The sequence below is a fragment of the Nannobrachium achirus genome (assembly GCF_963921795.1).
Source record: "Nannobrachium achirus genome assembly, chromosome: 7".
Classification (NCBI taxonomy): Eukaryota; Metazoa; Chordata; class Actinopteri; order Myctophiformes; family Myctophidae; genus Nannobrachium; species Nannobrachium achirus.
Window position 1 is genome coordinate 16,187,213 of NC_137816.1, and position 23,999 is coordinate 16,211,211.

Consider the following 23,999-nt stretch of genomic DNA (forward strand, 5'->3'; position numbering starts at 1 on the left):
TGGCGGCCAATCAGAGGGCGGATTACACGGACTCGACCAATGAGCACAGAGAACGTTGGGACGCTGCACGGAGCTGTCATTCTGCCCTGGTGCTGCGGAAAGCCTGGCGACGCGAGGTGAAGCCTGTGGGTGAACCGGTGAGTAATAACATGTTTAATACATTAGATATGCACGAGTAAGCTGGAAATAGTCCTGCTTTAGTCCATGTGATCCGTATACGTATAGCACATACACAATAATGGGCTGTTAACAACCAGGAATCCCACATCGAGAATAAACATCGTCTGACTCTGATGACCTTTTCTAATGCAGTGAATGTAAACCTTTTTAATTTCAAAGACCCTGAATGTATGCCACTCTATGCACGCTATACTCGTTTGGTTTGTCACAATGAAATGTTTGATTACTGTTACTAACTCTGAGACCATTTTGTACTCTCTCTGAGTCTCTCATATTTACAGACCTGTAACGGGTCCATTTGGTCACTAACTATACATAATTCTGGAACCCCAACAAGGACTGGCCCCATCATGTTGAGAAGCAGTGTTCTAATTCACTGCATAACATTTCACAACTTGAGGCACAACCTGAAATGACAGTAGCTTAGGTTGTATGCAAACCAGGTCAGAAGATAGAGGAATATAATAGAACGTGTCCAATGTCCTCTCTCACGCAGTACTGTACTATCTTATTATATTTACTCAAAATAACTGGGATGATAACTACAAAGTGTCTTCAGCTGGAGCTGGGTATAAAACATTGAGTAAATATGAGAAAGAATTGTGTCAGTGTGTTGGCCTTTTCTATTTATTCCACACACAAGTCCTTTAGTTTTCTTCTATTCTCTTTGCTTTAATACTAATCGACTCTTTTATATTTTACTCTACTGTGTTCATCCAGGTATGTACACTACAGAGAAATGGATTCTGTTGAAATGAATGCAAAACTAGTACATAAAAAAAAGAACAAAATAAGAAAAAAGAAAAAAAAACGTGTAGGCCTACATCTTTAGGTCATGTACAGTGTTATGTAACTAGGTCATCAATTGCATTAATTACAATAATATGTCATCTTAGTGCAGATTATAGTTCATCCTCTGCTTTTAATTAATTAATACATTTGTGTAATTATAGCAATGATGCATTTATTAATACTAAGGCTTCCCATCAAGATTTGCACCTCTTAATAGAGTGACATCCAAAGAATATAGAGGCTAAATTTGGGTAGCCTGGCATAAGCCAGACCGATAACATGGATTCACTAACACGTTCCTCCACAGTATCATACTGTGGAGGAACGTGTGTGTGAATCCATGTTATCAGTCTGGCTAAGTCTAAAATGTGGGTGGCTGGGTGGGTTTACATACAAGGATGCGACTTTGTATAGCTAATGAAAAAAACATCATGAGGATGCAACTGGGACGTATCATCGGTGATGTTGCCTGAGGTTGACGGGTGTTTCGGGTCTACCAACATCATGCACCCTCGCCCAGGTGACCCAGCCGGGATGATCAAGTCCTGACTTCCGTCCCAGCAGCTATACACGATCAGTTCTATTAGTGGAAGATAGGGTCACTCAATCCGCTGCACCGGAACTAGTCGGACAGGACTGGGGGATAAACCTCTCTTGCGCGTGGAAGGACTAGGCTCTATGGGTTGTCTCCTGGCCGGGCTCCTCCTACGTCTCACCAGGCGAAGGACCTGTGCGTTGCATCAGACTCCTGATATTCAGCTGCTGCAGTTGGTTGGGCCGCAAGGGTTGGCCTGCGGTAGTACTGCAAGCTCCACTTGGGCAAGGTGGTGCTGCAGTCTCCGCTTGCGGCTTGAATGGCCCTCCTGAAGGCAGACACAGGCTGGGGCGCTAACCCATACTGCTCCCGGGTGCCGTCTACATTCCGGCCGTCAACCGACTCTCCGGTGGTCACCAAACTATTCCTGGTTGTCACATAGTCTATTCCTATGAGTCACTATAAATAGAACTAATAATGAAAAACACATCACGAGGATGCAACTGGGACGTATCATCAGTGATGTAGCCTGAGGTCGACGGGTGTTTTGGGTCTACCAACATCATACACCCTTAATATAACAATATAAGAGAAAAAAATGCTCCCCAGTAAAGCTCTTTATTTTATACTATGATGTGGTAATCAATCATGAGCCCATTGTCTGGTTAATTGAAATCGCACCCACAGTGAGGTACTGTATCAATAGAAGATTTCTTTGTTATCATTGTAGAATATTCTCCAGTCGACAGCACTAGATTCCTATTCACATGATAGTTGTACATGAAATGTGATTGATGACATATTAAATCTCTGCGGATCACTTCCAAAAAGAGTGAGAAGAAAACTGAATAAGGGGAAAACCCAACACAGAAACCCACCAGACAGCTACAGTACTAGCTTATGGATAGGTGAAGTGCACAGTGAACACCATGCAGCACCCCTTGACTGGCACACATGCTGTTTTATTTCATTTCAGTATCTGTAACCATGGCTACAGGTTCAATTTCATTCATAAAACCGTGCTTACATAGATAAACACTTGTTTGAGCATTGTGTTTGACTGCTATTGTGTCTATGTCTGATAAAAACCCAACCAAATCTCCAGCAAGTCCCAGAATATTTCCATGGGACCATCTGTAGTGGTTTTAATTATCCATCCATATACCTGTATGACCATATATGGACATATCAGTTGGATTGACGGTGCAGGACATTGGACAACCGCATCAGAACAACACTGCAGTGGGCACCCCACTCCCTCGAATCCTTGCCAATATGCACGCCGAGTTTGACGTCTGATCTGTTGCTCGGGACAACCGGACTTCCTTATATGCCTATATATACTGTATGGGCATATTGGGTTTGTTATCTTTGTTTATGGTTATGTCTGAGCCATAGTGATATGCCTATATATGGTTATATTGGTTTTATTTATGGTTATGTCTGAGTCATAGTAACATGCCTATACAGTATATGGGCGTATCAGGTTTATTTAGGGTTATTTCTGAGTCATAGGGACATGCCTATATATGGGCGTATCGGGTTTGTTCATAGTTATGGATACTGTATATGGAGATATGCTGTGAGAGCCCAAACATGCTTACTCAGTTATTCGTTATGTGAAAGTCCTATGATGTCTATGACATCTGACATCATACCATTTTATGCCCATACATGGAGATCCCTGTCTGTAGAACCAGCCGTTAGTGTGGTATGTGGCCGATGTGGCCTCCATATATGGCATTCCCATATGAAGTCCTGTTAGATATGGGCTTAATATTGATGACATCAGGGAACTCCATATATGGGCACAAAAGGGATTCTGTTAGTGTGACATCACAGTGAAGCCAGAGCATGATGTCAGAGCGGCAAAGAAAGAACCACAGTGTCAGGCGTTATAGACAGAGATACATACATACGGACAAGCTGTGACCGTTCAAATACTAAGATTAATCCTGATTAATATCTGATCGCTCAGAGTATCCTCATGTGAGCCAGACCGGGGGCTGAGGCAGCACACAGGGTACAGTAGTAATGCTCCAGAGGAAGCAATAGCCCAACTGCTCACTTTACAAACGCTCTCAGCAGAGGCAGTCCTGTTGTTTTGACAGCGCTTTTGAGTTTTACATGTACTGACAGGAGACCCAGGGAATATATCGCGACTGACAACAGTGGGCATTGTGGAAAGCCTAAGAGACAAATAAGAAGCTCTGACTGGCCTGCATCTCAGAATGGGGGTTAGCCTGCTTGAGCACCGAGCGGGTGGGCTACTGGAGTACATTGGACGAGAATTCTACCCCTTCTGTTGTACAGTACTAATTTCCACTATGTCTGAAAAGTCCAATTTAACTCCCCGGGCTGTGTGGCTCCATTCAGTGTTAGTGTAAACACAGTATCGTAATAGCAAAGAAATAACACATTTTTATCTTTTTCTCAATGTGTCATCTGTCCCTGTATATTTTTTCTGTTATGTCAGTTATATCGATCCACATATCTGATTGTGCTATATAATGCCACCAGTCAAAACATGTCAGGGTTTTCCTGTTCAGATTGTTTTGGTTTCTCTAGTCTAACGCAGCCAGAACTGTGGACCTTGTAGAAGCAGTAGACGTCTTGTGTCCGGGGGATGCAAGATTTTCATCAACATGCACCGCGTTTGTTTTGTTAACACTGAAAGGAAACATAATATTCTAAGGGTGAAAGCACAATAAGGTTAGGATTGGTTTTTGTTCAGGGCATTGCTAATTCTGACTAAGGATCTGGCTATTTCCATTTAGCAAACATTCAGATGACTAGCTATATTTTGGCTTCCTTTGAATTCCCAGCAGCTGCTCAGACCTTTGTTTAGCTTAGACTATCAGATATGTCTCATATACTATAAATAAAATGCATGTTAAGTATAAATGACAAGTAGGACGGGACCCTATTCTTCCTAAATGTTAGACTTGCATTTAAGCTGAGGTAGTTAGCTTGTGTTGATCTATATTAGGCTTTGTTATTGTCTGACTAGGCCAGATAAGATCTGTCAACTCTCTCGACACCGTGCCAGCACCACACATCATGCACCTACGGTCAATACAATAAAGCTTAGTTGCTGATTTTCCATTCTATGTAATTGTCTGGGGACGCAGTCAGCCCACACTTCCTTTTCAGTTCATAGCAGTTGTATTCATATCACTTGGCTATTATTTGGTCTGGCTGACCCATTGATTGCAGGTTTAAACCCCAGCTCCTCAAATAGTAACTCTGCTCAGCTGTTTCACGGCTGTGTTGCCGTTAGCAACAATGAAAAGAGCAATGTGGAGATCAGTCGCTTCAATTAAGCCTCTGCTAGAGAGTAAGCCTAGAAGAGATGGGGGTTTAGATGTTGCAGTCTGTGAATGGGACTTTTACATCTGTCACTCTTCATCTAGCCAGGTGTCTGTATCTAAATCAGCAGGATTATATTTGATTCATTGAACAGATAGTTGCAAAGGGACACCCCGAGTTGCCATACGCAGGGGCGTCACAAGGGGGGGGGGGGGGGGGAGTGGGACTGAGTTACTAGGGCCCAAGGTGGAGGGGCCTTCATTATTTTATACTTTAGCTATTGAAAAATAGCAGATATACAAGCTCACAGCCGCGCTGCAAGCTTGTAGATCTGCTATATATAAGTCATGAAAATGTGTGCAAATCTTTTTAGTATGCGAACATTTGTAACTCAAATTTCTGGGGGGGCCCTGGAACTAAATATTTTGAGATAGGGGTTCGTGGGCAAATACATATCATTTTGGGGGTCCTTCACATGAAAAGGTTTGAGCAGCACTGACATAGAAACATCGTTTTTTCAAAAAAACTTTTTTAAATATTCAAAGACTTTTCACGATTTTTCAAAAAGAGAAGATCTATAAGCTTGCAGCGTGGCACTCGGTGCCGCACTGTGAGCTTGTATATCTGCTATTTTTTCAATAGTTAAAGCACACAATAATGCGTAATAATGCGTTCCCAGTTCCCCCAATGAAGAACATTCATGGGGGGCCCACAGTGAATCCTTGTACCCAGGGCCCAGAATTTGGTGCGACACCCCCTCCTTTTATAGCTCACGTTAGGATCAAATCAAGGCCTGCACAACAGGACTGATGTCCCACCCTCCACTGCCTTCTGCTGTCCAGGGGAAGACATCAGAGGTGGGATTGTGCCTCCTCCAGACTCCCTTCCATCTGGGATCCTCAGGGAGAAGGAGCATATCTGACAAGGGGCCTGTAAGCCTCTTAGCCCCCCTGTGGCCCTGCTCTCTCTCAGCCCATGTTTTCCTAATTTAGGGGTGTAAGGAGACTACAGCGAAGGCCCTTGTGAGCTGTTTGAATTGAGATTCCCTTTGTGGTTCTAATAGACTGGGCATGTTTATCAATTAGCGCTCCCCGACGAATGGCAGAGTCAAACCTCCAGAGAGCAGGAGCAGTGATTCCTATGTGGATCTCTCCTCATTCATTGCTTACATACTGTGTCTTTAGTTGGTTTGAGCTGTCATTGGGTACATGGACGGTATCTCAATTACCTTTAAGTTACTGCTGCCTCAATGATACCTGATTAGCAAGCATTCACATTACTATTCACATTTCTACAACAAACTATATATATATATATATTCTGTATATGTGGGTAATTATATAGAAAGTCAGAATCTCTTACTGACTTAATCTTGCTAATGTAGGTTAATCGAATAATGTAGGTTAATCGAATAATTGAGAGGCACTTTTTTGGTTGATAATTCTTTAACATTCCCTTTATATCAATGAATCGAATGATGTTTTAAATAAATAGATTAGTCAGACTAACCACTTACTGTAAGGCTTAAGCCCTGTATTATACAGTACTACTTTGTTGTAGAATGGTGGCGTGCAAAAATAGTGACAATAGGTGATCTACAAGCTCACTACAAGTTCTTGTGAGCTCAGTTTTTTAAATAATTGTTCATTAATCGTAATTGAGGCAAAAGTTTTAACTAATCGTGTGTATATATATATATACTGTATATATATATATATATATAGCGAGAGAGAGAGAGAGAGAGAGAGAGACTGCAACACTTCAGGGAACTATGATGGACAACTGCTTACTGCATAATTCTTTATTAGCACGGCAAGTTTCACCGTAGCTCCATCAGGTGCTATACATGTACGTATAGCACCTTCCTTTCTTATGGAAGGTTTATCTTTTTTATAGTTTATATGCCTGCTGATTAAGACTTGCACCTTCTATGGGCCTTTGTTTGGATGTGCAGGAGTCCCTTCTCGTTGTGCGCGTGCACACAACACTATCAATGACAGAGGGTGCCACACACAGTGTATTTTACAAACGTGTGTGTGTGTGTGTGTGTGTGTGTGTGTGTGTGTGTGTGTGTGTGTGTGTGTGTGTGTGTGTGTGTGTGTGTGTGTGTGTGTGTGTGCGCGCGCGCGCAGATAGATAGATATGTATGTACGGTATGCTGTATTGCTGTATTTACGTCAACAATTCATAAATTGCGACTATTGATTCAGCTCACTTGTGTGATTGCCAAGTGTTGTGCGAGTGAATGAGGCTCCCTTAGTAAGAGGATCACAGTGTTAAACACACAATAGGGTGGTTCCATTGGCAGCCGTTCATTTGGGATCCCCCCCTGTCCTCCCCTCTGCCGCATGGCACTGTGGCTGCAGGAAGCCAGTGGACACAGATGGTTCTGCAGAGACGAGCTGCACTGACCGCCTTTGTTTTCCCATGAACATGTTTACCGTGTAATCCTGGATTAACTGAGACTTTGTGTTAATTTACAGCTGTAATACGACATTCAATTAATGGTAGCGTTACCCAACACACACACACACACACACACACACACACACACACACACACACACACACACACACACACACACACACACACACACACACTGGGTATTAGGGTAGATGATAGTGGGGATTGTTTGATGCTCTGCACACAGGGGACGTAGGAGGTAATAGAGATCCAATCAGAGGTGTGTGTGGACGTCCACCTCCATACTGAATCCTAACTGAGCCACCACAGCCTTACGCACACACACACACACACACATACACGCAGCAATTGTTGCTGCACGCGCGCAATCCGCGCATGCCACACTAGACCGCAGACACCGCATAAGCGCGTGCACACAACACTATCAATGACAGAGGGTGCCACGGAAAACCAGGCGGCTGCATATGGACTCTCTCTTGATATCACTCACTGGCCGTGTGATCTTGTTATGCAAAGTCCCTTAATCCCTACCTATGATGAATGCACCCAGGAATGGGGGGCCTGAAACAGAGATATGAAGGCAGCTGTGTGGGAGGCTGGACACTGTGCCTTGGGAATAAGAGCCATGGGGACAGGGGAAAGACTCCTGATCCTTTGACCCGCCAGGGGAAGGAAGAAGGTGTGCGAGATGATCATGCTTGATAGCGCGCCGCAAGCAAGGATGGCGCACCACGGTAGTGTGGGATCCCGAGGTACTGGAGGAGGGAGATGAGAAATAGAGTTATAGCTCCTCAGACCTGAGCTTCACATTAACCTTCCCAACAGAGGTATTACAGGGCCAGAAGTGTTATTGGACCAGCTGGAGGAAGATGGAGTCTGTAGTTCCATAGAGGAGAGCATTGAGGATGGAGAGATTAAGGCTGCAGCTGCACTGGGGCTCTTATCTGGGATGAGTGTGCGTATTTATACTATGTTCCCTTCTCCCTGCTTGAACATTGTCTTTCAAAGTGATAATGGAAACTGAACATTCAGAATGTGAAAGGACGAAGTTGGTGTTTTTTGGATCAACGTATGGGCGGAGCCGCCTAAAGTTATGAATGGTGTTAGCAACGGAATAGTTTGATATAGTGCATGGACGATGGAATATGGATGGAGTGAAGGGGGAATGGGGGGATACATATGTGCATGCCTGTATGTGTGTTGTGGGGTGGGGTAATGGGATTAGGGGTAACACCTTTGGCAGGGCAGGGAGAGCCACCTGACACCCAGTCTGTTGGGGACCAGGGGAACGGAATGGGAGACGGTGGGAGGAGGATGGAGGAGGTGGGGGTGGAGAGGGAGAAGTTGGGGCTCTAATCCGTGTCCATCTTTGGGAAGTCATTCCCAGAGCTCTGAGGATTTGGGGCTTTGGTTTCCGCTCCGCTTGCTTTGGTTAATAATACCATGGGAGGGATGGTGGGCATGGAGAGAGAGAGAAAGAGACAGAAGGAATGGGGGGTGGGAGAGAGAGAAAGAGAAGATTTCATTACCCTGTGGTGGACCGGCCGGCAGGACACAGGCCTAAGCCAAAAGCCTGGAAGTCTGCAGCAACTCTGTACCTGGGTGTGATATGAACTTCTCCTGACATGCACACATTTAATCCTCTCCGTTTCATTACTGTACACAGGACCCTCTGAACGTAGACCTGACGATCCGTTCCGGCCTCCTTGGCATTCTGTGCATGTGTCGTGGTTGTGCGTTTGTGCATATGATGTGCATGACAGTATGTAAAGATTGACTCTGCTTTCTTCCTTCCATCCGGCAGGTTGCAGCTTGAGTAAAAGTCAATAGGCAGAGTGTTGCAGGGTTGTTTGCTCAGAAGACACACTATCGTTCTGTTGTTCACGCGCACGTGTGTGTGTGTGTGTGTGTGTGTGTGTGTGTGTGTGTGTGTGCGTGTGTGTGTGTGAGAATAGACCGCTGTGTGTACATGGTCAATAAAGCCCCCTCATTGTGTTTCCATGGCACTGACAGAAGTTGATAACCACCCCGATGATTCCGGTTTGCGAGGACGGCAGCACCATGTTAGAGATCAGCTGCAGACAGCATGGAGCTGCTTGGCTGGAAGTGTCACAGCTTCCATGTTTTGTCCGTCACCTGTGAGCCAGGTGTTGATTGGGCCATCTCGTGCGGGATCAAAGGTCAGGGAGGTACTCTGGTGTGAACTAGCTGCTGAGCCCCTGAGAATGAAACACCATGGAAAGTGCCACCGTCGCGTCCGGCTGCCCCGGCAGAGTAATTGGCCGTCTCTGACAACCGTGTCCTCAACTTCACAAATGACCCCCCCCCCCCCCCCCCCTTTAGTTTTTTTAGAAGTCCTGCAAAAGGACTTAAAGCCCTTCGGCACATGGAAGAGCTATTTATGTTTTTGCAGTCCTACGTGTAATACTTGCATTTTGTGTCTGTAGGTGGAGATGTTTCGCAACATGCTATGGAAGACTCTGGGCTTTGCGGGCTTCACAATCCAGTATGGCTGCATCGGCCATTGTGCCTTTGAATATATTGGAGAGTTTGTGGTGGTGAGTATTTATTTGAAACAGCTTCATCAATGGGCATTTAAAGGGTTCAGTTAGTTCAGTTAAGCACTTAAAGGAGACTTCCGGACTAGTGCTTTTCTTACCGTAATCTGATGTTATTCCATTCATTCACCAGTGGTAGAGGCGAAAAGAAAAAAAAAACATCTCTATTGCTCAGTAGCTCTGAGCAGGGAGGTTGGGTCTAGCTGCCGCTCGCCTTTTTACGGTAGCCCATTATGGACAAAACTCTCTGGAGAAGTCTCTAACGTTATGAGAGACAAATAAAAATATATAAAAATATTTCTAGACAGATACAAATGAGCTATTTAGCGTAATGCCCCACCACTCGCGGTCGGAGCTGCTGTGAACTCAAGGTAAAAAATATAAATAAATAAACTGTACCACTCCTTCTGGGATATATAACATCAGATTAACTCATCTACTGCTTATGACTAGTTTGACGAGTTATATTTATGGGTCCATTCTGCTTATGACGAGTTTGACGAGTTTGACCTAAAAAATTAAAAATAAAATATTTTTGGACCCTATTAAATCTAGTAAAAATCGCGATTTTGCATGTTTCACCCCCATACAACCCCATCTTTCAAACAGGGCAGCCATCTTTGTTTACATAACATGTAAAACATAATGGCTGTTATCTCATGAATGCCTGAACGGATTTCCAATCGGATTCTTTTGTTTGAAAGCTGTGAACATCCTGCACACACAACACACATGGTGCATCATATGTGCATGGGCGTGCATGATCCGTGCACTATAAATTACATGGACGTCTATGGAGACTTCTGGCGGGATAACCTGAAAAAATGGCATTCAAAATGGCAGGAAATGAGTTAAGGTAATGAAAGGGCTGGTCCGGAATTCTCCTTTAAGCCCTTTATATACTTATTCATCGCCAAGTGACAGATTTATAAGTTAAAATCTTTTGCTATTTTTTTTTTTTTTGAATAATATGTTTATTAAATTTTCAAACATAAATTATTTGGACAACAACACACAACACTATACAAGAAAAGGAAAAAGAGACAAACAAACTGGAACAACAAAAACAAAAGAATAAACATAACAAGCTCAGACAATAAGATCAATACATGATGAGCGAAGCAACCAATCCCCAGCCCCCCCACGACCCCCTCAGAATGGAGAAGGCAGGCACCCGACCCAGATCGGAACTAGATTCACTGAGCACATTTCAGCACCAGTCAAGAAACTTCAAGACAAGTGAAACAGCGACAGCTAGAAGTCAAGGCCGACAGGGGAACCCTTTAAGCACAGCAGCAGACAGTGTGGGCCCGATGAATCTTAAGTAGGGGTCCCAGATTTTATAAAAGGCGTCTATCTTGGAGTGTAACATACATGTTATGTATTCACAAGGAATACATTCCATTATAATATTGTGCCATGATGTTTTGGAAGGAGCAACATCCTTGATCCAAAATAGGAGAATATTCTTCCTGGCAGCGAACGTTAACACATTGAATAGCCTCTTATGATTGGCATTGACAATATGACCATCTGGGAGACCAAGTATAAGACACAAGGGGTTTGGTTCTATGGGGACACCGAAAATGGTTGACAGTTCTGTTACGACATCAGACCAGTAGTTCTGGAGCTTTACAGATGACCAGAGACAATGAACGTAATTACCAATTTCTGTTTTGCATTTGAGGCAAAGTGGGGACACACTAGGATCCATTTTGTTTTTAAGGACAGAAGTTATATGTATACGATGTAATATGCGGTACTGTATGGATTTAGTCCGATTGCAGACAGAAATCTCCTTTGCATACGTCCACATTTCATTCCAATCAGCATTATCGATAGAGATGTTGAAATCCTTCTCCCATAACTGTTTGACAGCATGGGAGTTTGTGGAGGAATTTGAATTCAGAACTTGGTAGAAAATAGAGATAAGGTTTCTAGCCAATCGGAGAGAAAGAGTCCTTTCCACCTGTGAAGCCGAACAATTGGTTAACAGTGAGGTGTCTTTAGTAATAAAAGCTCTGATTTGGAAATACCTAAAAAGTTCAGGTCTCAATAAACCAAAACGCTGCTGCAGCTGTGCGAAGGACATCTTTTGCTATTTTGTAATCGTCTTACATTTTGACAAATGTGCCCAAAATATGCTTGATATTTTTAATATGGTTAATAAAATTGTGACATTATGAAATATAAAAAAGTAAACGCATGTTCATTTTGTCAAAAGCAAAATCCAAATTCCCCCCAATCCAAATAGAACCCTGGGCATCCATATCAGCCAGTCTGTGCTTCCTTATATCTGTCTCTGTTTTCACAGTGCTCTGGTCCATCCATGGAGCCCACCATCATAAGCCACGACGTGGTCTTCTCAGAAAGGTTGAGTCGCCATCTTTTCAGAATTGAAAAGTAGGTTTCAATCTTCAGTGTATAAAGAGAACACATGGCAACCTTGTCTGAATATATATTAACTCATTGATTGCCCTTTTCAAGATGGCCACCAAGTACCAGGATGCCACGTTCCTAAATTTCTAGTGCACGGATCAATTTTTAGTGCATGGATCGTGCACGCACATGCCTAGATCATGCACCATATGTGTAGTACTTTTTAACAGCTTTCAAACAAAAAAATCTGCTTGGAAATCCGTTCAGGCATTCATGAGATAGAAGCCTTCACAGTCAGACAAAACAAACATTTTGCCATTTTGAAAGATGTGTTTGTTATGGGGCTAAACATGCAATTTCGCGATTGCGATCATGCATTTTAGGCATTTTTGGAAACATTTTTATACATTTTTCTTTTTTTTTTCAAAATGGCTGCCAACTCGGGACTACTGTAATAACTCGGGAAACTCTGGCCTTTGCAATCAATGAGTTAATGTTATGTTGTTCAAATGTACGATTCACCTTGTGAGTTAATGCAGACTAAATTGTGAACAGCTAATACTTAGTTCTGTTTTATTTTATTGTATTCTCTTCATAGGGGTGATATAGTAATCGCAAAGAGCCCATATGATCCTCGTATGAACATTTGTAAAAGAGTCATTGGACTGGAAGGCGACAAAGTCTGCACAAGTGGCCCCTCGGATATATTCAAGACGCACACATATGTGAGTTTTCTCTCATGCAAGCCCACATTCAACACCATTTCCCACTTTTCAGCTGCATTTCACATGCGGGTATATCCCTTTATTTACCCCTTACCAAGTTACCAAGGTTTGTATGCAGTTTTACAATTTAGTCTCAACGCATTTCACATGCAGGTATATCCCTTTATTTACCCCTTACCAAGTTACCAAGGTTTGTTTGTATGCAGTTTTACAATTTAGTCTCAACGGCAACTCATAGCCTCCATATGAAGTTAAAAGGATACAGCAAAGCAGAGATGGAATGAAAAATTTAGTCTGCTACAAAGCACTTGATAGTTAAGTTTCAGACTTGACTAAAATGACAGACGGTGTCTCCATGCATAATGCAAACCCTCTCCTGTGTTTGTCCTCTCGTCTTCTTCCTGTGTGTACCGGAATACCCTATAGATAAGCATATAGCTGTTACATGTTGGACCACACTCATCCATTTTGTGTCACTGGTCAAAATATCAGCTTTTGACAACAACTATATTTCCTCAGAACAGTGATAAAGCTGAGCATGGGTTCTGCCGGTGAAACCACCGTCATTGCTTTTCTATTACTACCGTCCCAGACGGCCATAGCTCGGGCCTGCAATCTCTCTGAAGCCTGTTAGAGTTAGTGCCAGACGAATGGACAGACTGATGGGTGGGCAGAGGTACTGTGTGTGTGTGTGTGTGTGTGTGTGTGTGTGTGTGTGTGTGTGTGTGTGTGTGTGTGTGTGTGTGTGTGTGTGTGTGTGTGTGTGTGTGTGTGTGTGTGTGTGTGTGTGTGTGTGTGCGTGCGTGCGTGCGTGTGTGCGGCTGTGCGCGTGTCTGTTTCTTTTTTGTCTCTGTGTGTGTGTGTTTGTATGTGTGTAATATGTGCACCAACAACAGTTGTGTTTATTTAGCATATCGTGTGTATTGTTCAGACTTTATGGGTACGGTACCGAATAGGTTCAGCAATACACAAGATGCACGAGGCGAAGCCTTTAAGTGTCACTCATCAAACGAAATAGCAAGCAAATATGTTTCCTGTGCTTTGGGCTTCACCTCCGTATATGGAGTGTTAACCTGGTAATAGTAACATCGTAGTTGTAGGTTTGTTCCATATTCCACTGGAGTGAATGTGAATACACTTACAGGTTTCAGGGAGTGGCCATTTCCGCCAATACTTTGTACTGTATATGGTCAAACATCACAGCTATCACAATTCACCCTTTGTCAAGTCCCACCCGTTGTCTCACCCCTCTTCACACCCATTGGTTGCTGTGTCTTGCTGTCACTCGGTGGGACACTCCATCCACTACCATTTTAATTCAGTTGCTTCGTATTGTTATTCTGTGTGTTCAATTCTAATTTGGTTGGTCAGTCATGGACCAACCAGAAGGCTAACAAAGGGTGAATTGGAATTATGAGACAGAACGTATACAATGTTAAATGTAGATGTTTTCTCTGTCCAAGCACAACACTATGGTTATTGTAATGCAGGGAATGGCAACTGCTATCTTATGATTAAATGAAGACGGACCCCCGAAAGAAATAGCAGGTGTACAAGCTGGCAGCGCGGCACAAAGTGACACGCTGTGAGCTTGTATATCTGCTATTTTTGAATAGCCAACACTAAAATGGCACAGGTGGTTTCCTGGTTTTAATAGGTTAAGTGAAGGAATTAATTTACTACCAGGAGTCTATCAGGTAAACATAAAGGTTCCCTTACTGAGCTGATAGCCTTTCTTGAGGATTATTAGTAGAGACATTGGCAGACTAGACTTTATGTACATTCTTTAAGTCCACAAAGTGTAAATCTTTGCTTAAGCGCTAGTGCACTTGGCTGGAGCCCCCGGCTGACAAAAAAAAGAAAGAAAGAATATAAATCAAGATAACCACAAAATATCAAAGAAAGAAGTACCTGTTTGCTTTGTTTCTACGAACCATTTTGCTTCAACAACTAGATGGTAGATGATTTATACTTAACGTGTGATGCCACTGTAGCTGAAAGAATATTTTTTTTAAAAGTGACTGCAAGAAAGGCAGGCTGAATGTTGCAAGTGTGCAGCTCAAGTGCAGCTAAATACCTGAGATATTTGTAACATTTGCCATTTGCATTACAGCCTTATCTGTGCTCTTTTTAGCTTCAAGATTGAAATGTGTGTCACCAGGGTTAGTGTGCTTGCTAATGAAAATGGAGGCGCTGTTTGACAGCATATGAGATAACTGAGAAAATACCAGCTGCACACATAAATGTTTGGCCTCCCCGAGGGAGCCGGGCTGTTTTTGTGTGAGTGTGCGTATGCGTATGTGTTTGTATGCGTGCGCTAGGATAGTGTGAGGCATTGTGGGTAGACCTGTGATGGGCTGCAGATGAATTCTGGGGGCTGGTGTTAGACCCTGTCATCACCTCCTCTTCTGTCCTGACAGACAGGCAGGTCCTCTATGCCCTCAGAGAATCAACACAGACTAATTGGCCTGTCACCTTTTTAGGAATCATTTCTCTCTCTGAGATATTGTGTCAAAACAGAGACATTTGATCCCCCGATATCACAGCCTTATAGACAGCTAACGAGAGCCATTGAGCGGATGTGCCCACACACATACAGTAGTACCACGTGGTGGGTAGATATAGAGACAGTGAAAGAAGAATCCTGTACAGTTGTATGTGCTACAGGTGAATGTATAGCAGCTCCACCGCCTCAGTCATGTTAACATAACGAGAGCTGTAATGCCGCGTCTGTTAAACAGCACACCTCCACGGTGAGGTGAGCTCCGGTTTCAGTCCTCCTCGACACGTCTCTTGACAGGTACACAAAGCCTCATGCCAGCCCAACCCACAAACCACAGAATGGCTTCCATCACAGCCATCCATCACGCGATGAGCCGCCGGCAGGGCCGATCAAAACAGCTCCACATCTTAAATCCTGCGAGCGGGAGCCGGGCCTGCCTGGTTCCCTGGAACCCTGTGTGGTTGGAAACAATGTCGGTTGATTACAGCTCGCCTGGCTGAGCTCATTCTGTTTGCGGTGACTCAGGAGGCAGTCGGGAAGAGGGCATGCCCATGCCGCGTGCGTCGTCGTGAAATGACAGAATGATTGGAGTATCTCCTCCGTCGCCCTGTCCATCACCACGCAGCTTATCATCAGCAACTATCAAGTGATATTGCCGGCTAAATCAAGTGCTTTCTTGAGTGTTTGTAACCCGAGGGAATGATTTGCAGGTGTTTTCAGTGGCGGTTAACTACGTCCTTTAAAGGGTATCTGCATGGCATAGAGCAGTGAATCTCAAAAGTTTTTCATGTCAAGGACCCCCCGATTTATATGTAATTTGGCCACAGACCCCACCTGAAAAGATTTTGTGCCAGGGGCCCCTAAAAGAGAAGATTTCTCATCATTGTCCAAAAATAGCTAATCTACAAGCTGAAAGCACGTGTTCTGAGCTTGTAGATTGTAGAAGTGTTTAAATTGTTCCTCACTTTTTCTGGGGACCCCTGGAACTCACTCAAGGATGAATGGGGGTCCCCACTTTGGGACACAATGGCTAGAGGTACAGCAGAGACACAGGTTCACTTCCCAGCAGTGATGAACTTGGCCTGGGCTGTTTCGATAGGATAGGAGATAGCAAGAACCTCGGCTGGCAACACCATATGTAAGAGAGTGTAGGCCAACAATGAGGGGGGTTGGCAAAGGGACCACAGCACCGGGGAATTGGCAATGACTAACTTGTGAACCCACATCCTTGAAAGTCATGGATAGTAGTACTTAATCAGTCTTTCAGATTTTTCATATTCCATCCTGATTGGCTAAGATTGGCTTCCAAAGTTTGCAGCTAGGCTCTGTTTTGAACAAAATGACTCGAATCATGAACACAGCGTGAGATTTCCATGAAATCTTACACACACATGGCCTCATGGTGGCACGATATAGGGTGATTAGTGTTTTTAACTATAACTGCAGTGATCTGTTAAAACATTGTATGGCACTCTCTAGCAGCCAAGGAAAAATGTTTGCCATGCATTTTTTACAACTGCCTTTTATACCAGGAGGCGGATGCCTTATGTAAAACATATGTTTTTATATTAGTCCTGAAAATGTTATCCAAATTTCACACAAATCATTCAGTAGTATGATCTCAATAGTCACGTGATCAACACAGATCTGTATGATTTTTGAAGCGGTGAAAACCGCTTCCAATGAGTGGCTTTGTGTGTATCACGCCCATATATGGTCATTTTAGTCCAGAATGAACAGGCTTTTTCAAAAACAGAATGTCCGTTTAATTACCATATATGGTGATCTCAGTCCAGAATGAACAGGGTTTTTCAAAAACACAATGTATGTCACCTCATGTCCATATATGGTCACTCCAGGCCAGAATGAACAGGTTTTTCCTGTCTCGTACGTGCAAAATATCAGTCCAGAATGAATATGCTTTTTCAAAAAGCAAAATGTGTGTCCCATGTGCGAGGCAGTGCGAGGCGTTGTGTGCTTGTAGATCGGCTGCTTTCACTAGTTTAGATCATTTTTAAAACTAGAAGCTGAGCGTCTAGTCGGCGACCTGGCCAACTCGGGAACGATGTAAATAGGGAATGAATGCCCCGCCCTTTAATGCAAACCCCATTATACCTGTTGTCATAGGACCCGTTTTGACCATCTGTTTGCCTGTGTCCATTTATGCCCATATATGGAGATATCTGTTATCTATCTGTCTGTCTGTCAGTGTCCATTTTATGTCCATATATGGAGATCACTGCAGATATAGTTCTGGGTCCATTTTATGCCCATATATGCCCATATATGGAGATATCTGTCTATTTGCGTCCATTTCATGCCCATATATGGAGATCTCTGTATATGTCTGTCTGTGTCCCTTTATGCCCGTATATGGAGATCTTTGTGATTCTGCGTAAATTTTATGCCCATATATGCCATTTGCGTCCATTTTATGCCCATTTATGGAGATCTCTGTATCCGTCTGTCTGTGTCCCTTTATGCCCGTATATGGAGATCTTTGTGATTCTGCGTCCATTTTATGCCCATATATGCTATATATGGAGATATTCAGAGATTTTTTGTTGACTCATGTGGCGTACGTGATGTCAGAGCCTTTTATGAAGTGATGTCACAATGAGTCAGAGCTTTCGCCGATTTCCTCCGGAACAGCCTGATGTCAACAATCAACCCCGCATAAGGAGTTTCCAAACGTTTCGCGCCGGTTCGGGAAAACCGCGCGTCGGGTCGGGTCGAGACCCGGCACTGCACTCCGTGCCGCGGCGGGGAACGCGCGTGCCGAATCTGAAGCCGGTGGGACGAACGGTTCTCTAGATATTATAGATAGGTGTGCGGTGTCCCTCCCGGTCAGGTGAATGGATACTTTGAGGATTGGTCAAGCTTCACATGATAATTTGGCCTTCAGGTTTTATCTGTCTTGTACATGCAATAGGTCTCACCTATTGCAGCAATGACAAATAGCCGCATAAGAGCAAAAGCAAAGGCACAATAAGAATAGACAGATGCTAACAGAATGGTAAAAAGGAGCATTAAGGCAAGACAAGAGTAAATACATTGAAAATCTAGCAGAAGTTGAAAGATTTAGTAGGCCACAAAGATAACAGAAACTGAAATAATTATAGAGGGATGCAGTTGACAAACAACTAAGAGACCAGCAAGCAGGACTTTTTATATATTTTTTAAAAACCTATTATACCGGCTCTCCAGACAATTCTATACTAAGATTCACCGCTTCACTTCGAACCGAGGTTTGATTTTTAATATTCTTTTTATTTTTCATTAACATTCCTGACCTGGCGGAGACCTGTGGTACTTTTTCTAGTTCTGTCTCTGCCCACTTTACAGCAGGTTGGTTTTCCCGGTTCTTCCGAACAGTAAGATTTTCAATTTCTCTGAAACACTCACCCGGTTGATCTTTCCTTTCCTCTCCCCATGTCCTTCCAGAGGCTAACGTTTCTCCATAGGTTAATTAGATTTATGAGACAGGCCACAAATCAATCATAGAGTAGTTTGTTGTTGTCAGTTCTTGATTGACCCGAGAGTCAATCAGATTGATTGACCCTGTTAGCAGATTCACGCCCATCAGACCCTGAATGGAAGGGGATTTAATGTCAAGATGCTTTCCTATACGGTTCCTCTCCTAGCATTAAGATAGTTTGCTGTACCCACCATCCAGGGACGTGCTGGCCATTGGGAAAAGCGGGACAACTCCCGAACGGCCGGTTCATTCTCGGCCGGTCCAGGCCGGGCCATTAGGAAACAATTTAACTGTTTGCACAAAAGTAAAAATTAAACTGTTTGCACAAAAGTAGTGAAAACAGCAGATCTACAAGCACACAACGCCTTGCGGTGCGAGGCGTTGTGTGCTTGTAGATCGGCTGTTTTCACTAGTTTAAATCATTTTTTAAATGATAAATACAAAACAAACGGTTTTGGACATACAAGGTTTCCATCCGACAACAACAAAATATAGGCCTAATTCATGTAATTGGCCCACTGGCTTGTCACTTGTCATGATCTGAAATGGCAAATCTTTGAGTAATAGCAGCGCTATAGAGAGAGATCTCTCTAATAGCGCGCAATGAGGGCCTCTCCAACTCTTTTTCCCGGGCTGAATCAGGGGCCCAGCACGTCCCTGGCACCATCGCAGCATTCATGGAAAGGACACCTTTGAAAAGAAACGTCTTCAGTACAAACCTCTTATGGGGACAAAGAAATTGAAGCTGTTAAGAAACAGGGGTGTTCTGGTTTTGGCGGATGACAAACGGTGGTGTTTCTATTTCCTGTGTTTGGGAGCCCAGCATATGTTGCCATGCTAATGAGGTGTAATGGTGGGAATCCAGCATGCTGACATATGGTTCTCAGATGACTCCTTTAATGATATTCATTTGTGTCGTCGTTACTCTGCGAGTTGTTTACCTCGTGTTAGGTCAACATGTCAATGCCTCGTGATTATGTCACGTCATCTGTCTCAATTATATCCAATATGAAAACGAAACGGCAGCGCGCCGCGGCTGGACCGGGCGCCCTAATCAGAGGGCGGGGTGACGCGGACAAAGGCGAAGATGCCTGGTGATGACGTCTCCTCGATGCAGATGAGATTCTCTCCCTTTCTGCTTTTTTATCCTCTTTTCTCCAAGAGGACTTTGGCCGTTAAAAAGTTAGCCAACACAAAAATAGACTCTCGGATTGTGATGCCCATTATGACAATATAATGTGTTGTTGATCCTGTCTGCACATATAGGGGGGACAGCGCACTTAATTAGGGCCTTGACAAGCCTACTCTCCTAAAGTGATGAGATTAATCATAATTGGTGTCACTGTGGATTAGAGCTCGCTCGGATGACCGCCCCACTGGCAGGTCGGACCGCTGTGGAGACCCTTGGACACTGCTGCTAGCCGAAGCTTAGGCCTCTCTCCCATTCTCTCTCCCTCTCTCTCCCATTCTCTCTCCCCCTCGCTCTCTCCCTCTCTCTCCCATTCTCTCTCTCTCTGTCTCTCTCCCTCTGTCCCTCTATCACTGGCTCTGGCTCTCTCAAGCCCCTCTCCTGGCTCTAACCCTCCCTGGGTAAGAGGGGCACCGATCTCAGCCAACAGCCTAATGACCCCGTTTGAAGTTCCTCTAAATCCCCCGACCCTGCCCCGTTACCCATGACCCCTCTCCTAAGACCGAATGGGGTTAAAGAGGGACAGAGAGGTTGACGTTAAGTTAGGGTGAGGAGGGGAGGAATGGCTGAGGTGACCAGGGGGGTGGGGGGCAGATTCTCACTGCATAATAGATTATACGTAGGGCCTTCCTCATACATGTCAACAATGTTACAAACTGTGAACGATGTTAATGTGTTCCATTACAAGCGTTGTGGAAGTCTACTCTTTTTCTCTCTCTCTCTCTCTCTCTCAATTTGACCTGTTATTGGTGTTTCTAGGTTCCAAGAGGCCATGTATGGCTAGAAGGGGATAACATTAGGAATTCCTCTGACTCCAGAAGCTACGGCCCAGTCCCCTATGCCCTCATCCGAGGGCGTGTTTGCATAAAGGTAACAGAGGAGCTATAGCTTCACTCCCATTCAGTGTTCGTTCATACTGGACAGATTTGAACATTAGGCCAGCACGCAGCTTTGGTGAAACCTCACATATTGGGTACAGTGACACTTCCCAGTTAATTAATAGAAGTCCTTTGAAATTCTAAATGATTCTCTGGCTCCCGGCCCAGTATGGACATTTGAAGCACAATTCAAAGACACGAGTCAGTTAGAAGTTCAAAGTGAGTCTGTTTGATTGACCAAGGCCTGGACACCATATTGTCTAGCTTTCCATTCTGCTGTGTTGTCATATCACTGGATGTCATAGCAACCATGACCCTGGAAACAGGTCAGCCAACCTTCTGTCCGTCTGATTGGACAGCAGCACTCCACTGGAAACTCCACTATGACAATGGCTGCCTCAATATCTTATGTCAAACACTACATTTAAATGCACATTAGCACTTGTATCCAGGAAATTATATTGCTAGAACATTAATAAAAGTAGGGCTGCCCAATGAATCAATATTATATCGATATTGTGATTTGAGACTAAATGTCTTTTCCTCGTTTTAACCACTTTATTTACTATTGTTGTTTAACTTACATATAGCAATAATAGCTATCTACAAGCTGACAATGCAAGTAGAAAATGTTAACCAGTGAGACGCCTAAGGGCGAAAAGTGCCATGTCTTGGCCATCTGGCCAAAGGGATTTGGTTCCCCTGGCATCACAGGGATCTCCATATATGGCAATAAAAGGGATTTGGTTCCCCTGACATCACAGTGATTATATATTGGCATTCACAGATATGGGCTTAATGTTGATGACATCAGGGATCTCCATATATGGAAATAAAAGTGATTTGGTTCCCCTGACATCACAGTGATGTGAGAGTCAGAGCAACCAAAAAGACAAGCGTTACCCATACGTACAGATACGGTCAAGATGTGACGGTTCTGATAGTAAACTGGGACCTACGGTTGCAATAAATATATATACATATATGGTATATAGTCACAATATTGATATACTGTAGCCTGGTAAACCATCCTGGTCATTATCATGAGTCTTCTGCAGAGAGGTCTGGCCCCAAGCTCTGGTTGGGTGTTTTGCAGAAGCCAAAAAGTGGAAGAGCCAATCAGCGTCTGCGCTCAGGTCCGCGGCTGGGATGGTTTACCTGGCTAATACTGTGGAGCTATTTTGTTCACATCGCCCAGCTCTAAATAAAACACAATACGGTGCATATACAGGGGCGTCATGGGGAGGGGGGGGACTGAGTTTCTAGGGCCCAAGATGGTGGGACCTTGTAGATCTGCTATTTTTGAAAAGTCGTGAAAATGTGTGCAAATCTTTCAATATATGTCTTTTTTAAGCGAACATTTGTAACTCAAATTTTGTTCTGGGGGGCCCCTGGAACTAAATATTTTTAGATGGGGGTCCGTGGACAAGTACATATCATTTTGTGGGTCCTTAACATGAAAAGGTTTTAGCACCACTGACATAGAAACAGCTTTTTCAAAAAACCTTAGAAGGATTTGAAATATCCAAAGAAAAATAACAGATCTACAAGCTTGCAGCGGGGCTCTCGGTGCCACGCTGTGAGCTTGTATATCTGCTATTTTTCAATAGTTAAAGCACAGAATAATGTGTAATAATGCATTCCCAGTCTAAATGGATTAACCCCCTCCCCCTATGAAGAACATTCATGGGGGGCCCACAGTGGATCCTTGTACCCAGGGCCCAGGATTTGGTGTGACACCCCTGGGTGCATACATACAGGTACATTAATGCTACTTGTTTTCGTTCTCTTTTCTTTTTCTAACACAATGTTGCTATGTTTGTGTCATCTCCAGCTATGGCCCCCACATGATTTTGGCCCTCTCAAGGAAAGCCCAACAGGACGAATCCCTAAAACAACCGACTGACATACAGACTGACTATGTAAATATGTTCTTTTGCTTGTAATAGTTTTTGAATAAAGCACATGTTTGTTATAAACAAGTTGTTCCTTATCTGGTAACTTCTGCCAGTGGCAGTTTGGGTTAGGCCCTGATGCTGCAAGGGTTGCTTTGAAGTAGAGCCCGACTAGTTTGGATGTTACCTGTAGAATAATCTGTATCACCAGTTATGTAGCTGATGTGTTCCAGTTTTTTACCAAACAAATATTGAATCTCACAACGCACGTGTCGCATCACGACACATAGTGAGCTTGTAGATCTGCTAGGGTTTAAATTAAATAACGTTCAGTTTTTGGGTATTTTTTTTCTTCCCCAGGCTTTAATTGCCTTTATTGATATAAAAGGAAGAGAGACAGAGTGCAGCAAAGGTCCCCCGGGCCCGGGAATCGAACCCGGGACTCGCTGTCATTGATCAGAGCCTATGTGGTACTCGTCTTAACCACTTGGTACACATGTATTTAGTTTTTAGTTGTTTGCTTGTTCATCGTATAATTAAAGTTAAATGTTCTTTTTATATACTGTATTGGAAGTTTAGCCCTGGAGACCTGAAGATCTAAAATGACACAGGTTTTCATGGACTGAAGGGTATAAGAACGTATAGGCTTTCCAGGTCTATACTTAATTTATTTGTTTAGTTTAGTTTAGTTTAGTGCTTATGAGTTAAATAGAAAGTTTCTCAAATTCAGTAATTGGCAGTCTACGTAGGACTCTTGGGATTGGCATCAGACCCAAAAATGGGTCTGTAAGAAGTTCATCAGGAGTTTTTATTTTATTATTTCATAACTTACAAGTACTTACCATCTGAGACTGCTCCAGCACTGTAAGAACAGCATTACATGACGGGTGAGTAAAGCTTCGTCTCCTGTGGAGCTGGTAATGGCAGAGAGAGACATGACATGGGATGATACTACACTGGAAAGGCCTGAGTGTACAAATGTAACCAAATGGTCAATTTACATTTTTACACACTGACAAATGTATAATTTCACACACCCCTTAGGGTGTTAGAATTAGAATTCACCCTTGTTTAGGAACACTTTTTGATTAATTTACTTGTTGTTGGTTCCTTTTTGTAGAATTCACACAGCTAATGGCTTAGCCCCTATCCAG

The 23,999-nt window shown here is 43.5% G+C and overlaps 1 protein-coding gene across 1 annotated transcript; it reads left to right on the forward strand.

Moving 5' to 3' along the window:
• The first annotated feature begins 6 nt into the window (after positions 1–6).
• Positions 7–22,913, forward strand: immp1l (inner mitochondrial membrane peptidase subunit 1). The gene is made up of 6 exons (XM_080729930.1): positions 7–137; positions 9,688–9,798; positions 12,113–12,201; positions 12,776–12,902; positions 20,832–20,942; positions 22,785–22,913. Exons 2-6 carry the CDS (start codon positions 9,694–9,696, stop codon positions 22,854–22,856), a joined length of 504 nt encoding a protein of 167 aa, XP_080586056.1. The 5' UTR covers positions 7–137; positions 9,688–9,693; the 3' UTR covers positions 22,857–22,913.
• The last annotated feature ends 1,086 nt before the right edge of the window (positions 22,914–23,999 follow it).

Bases quoted from the DNA above. Each gene is read 5' to 3' on its own strand.
- immp1l (XM_080729930.1), top strand. From the start codon at position 9,694: ATGTTTCGCAACATGCTATGGAAGACTCTGGGCTTTGCGGGCTTCACA. The intron at 12,202-12,775 runs GTAGGTTTCAAT...TTCTCTTCATAG, and splicing joins CATCTTTTCAGAATTGAAAA to GGGTGATATAGTAATCGCAA. The intron at 20,943-22,784 runs GTAACAGAGGAG...TGTCATCTCCAG, and splicing joins GAGGGCGTGTTTGCATAAAG to CTATGGCCCCCACATGATTT.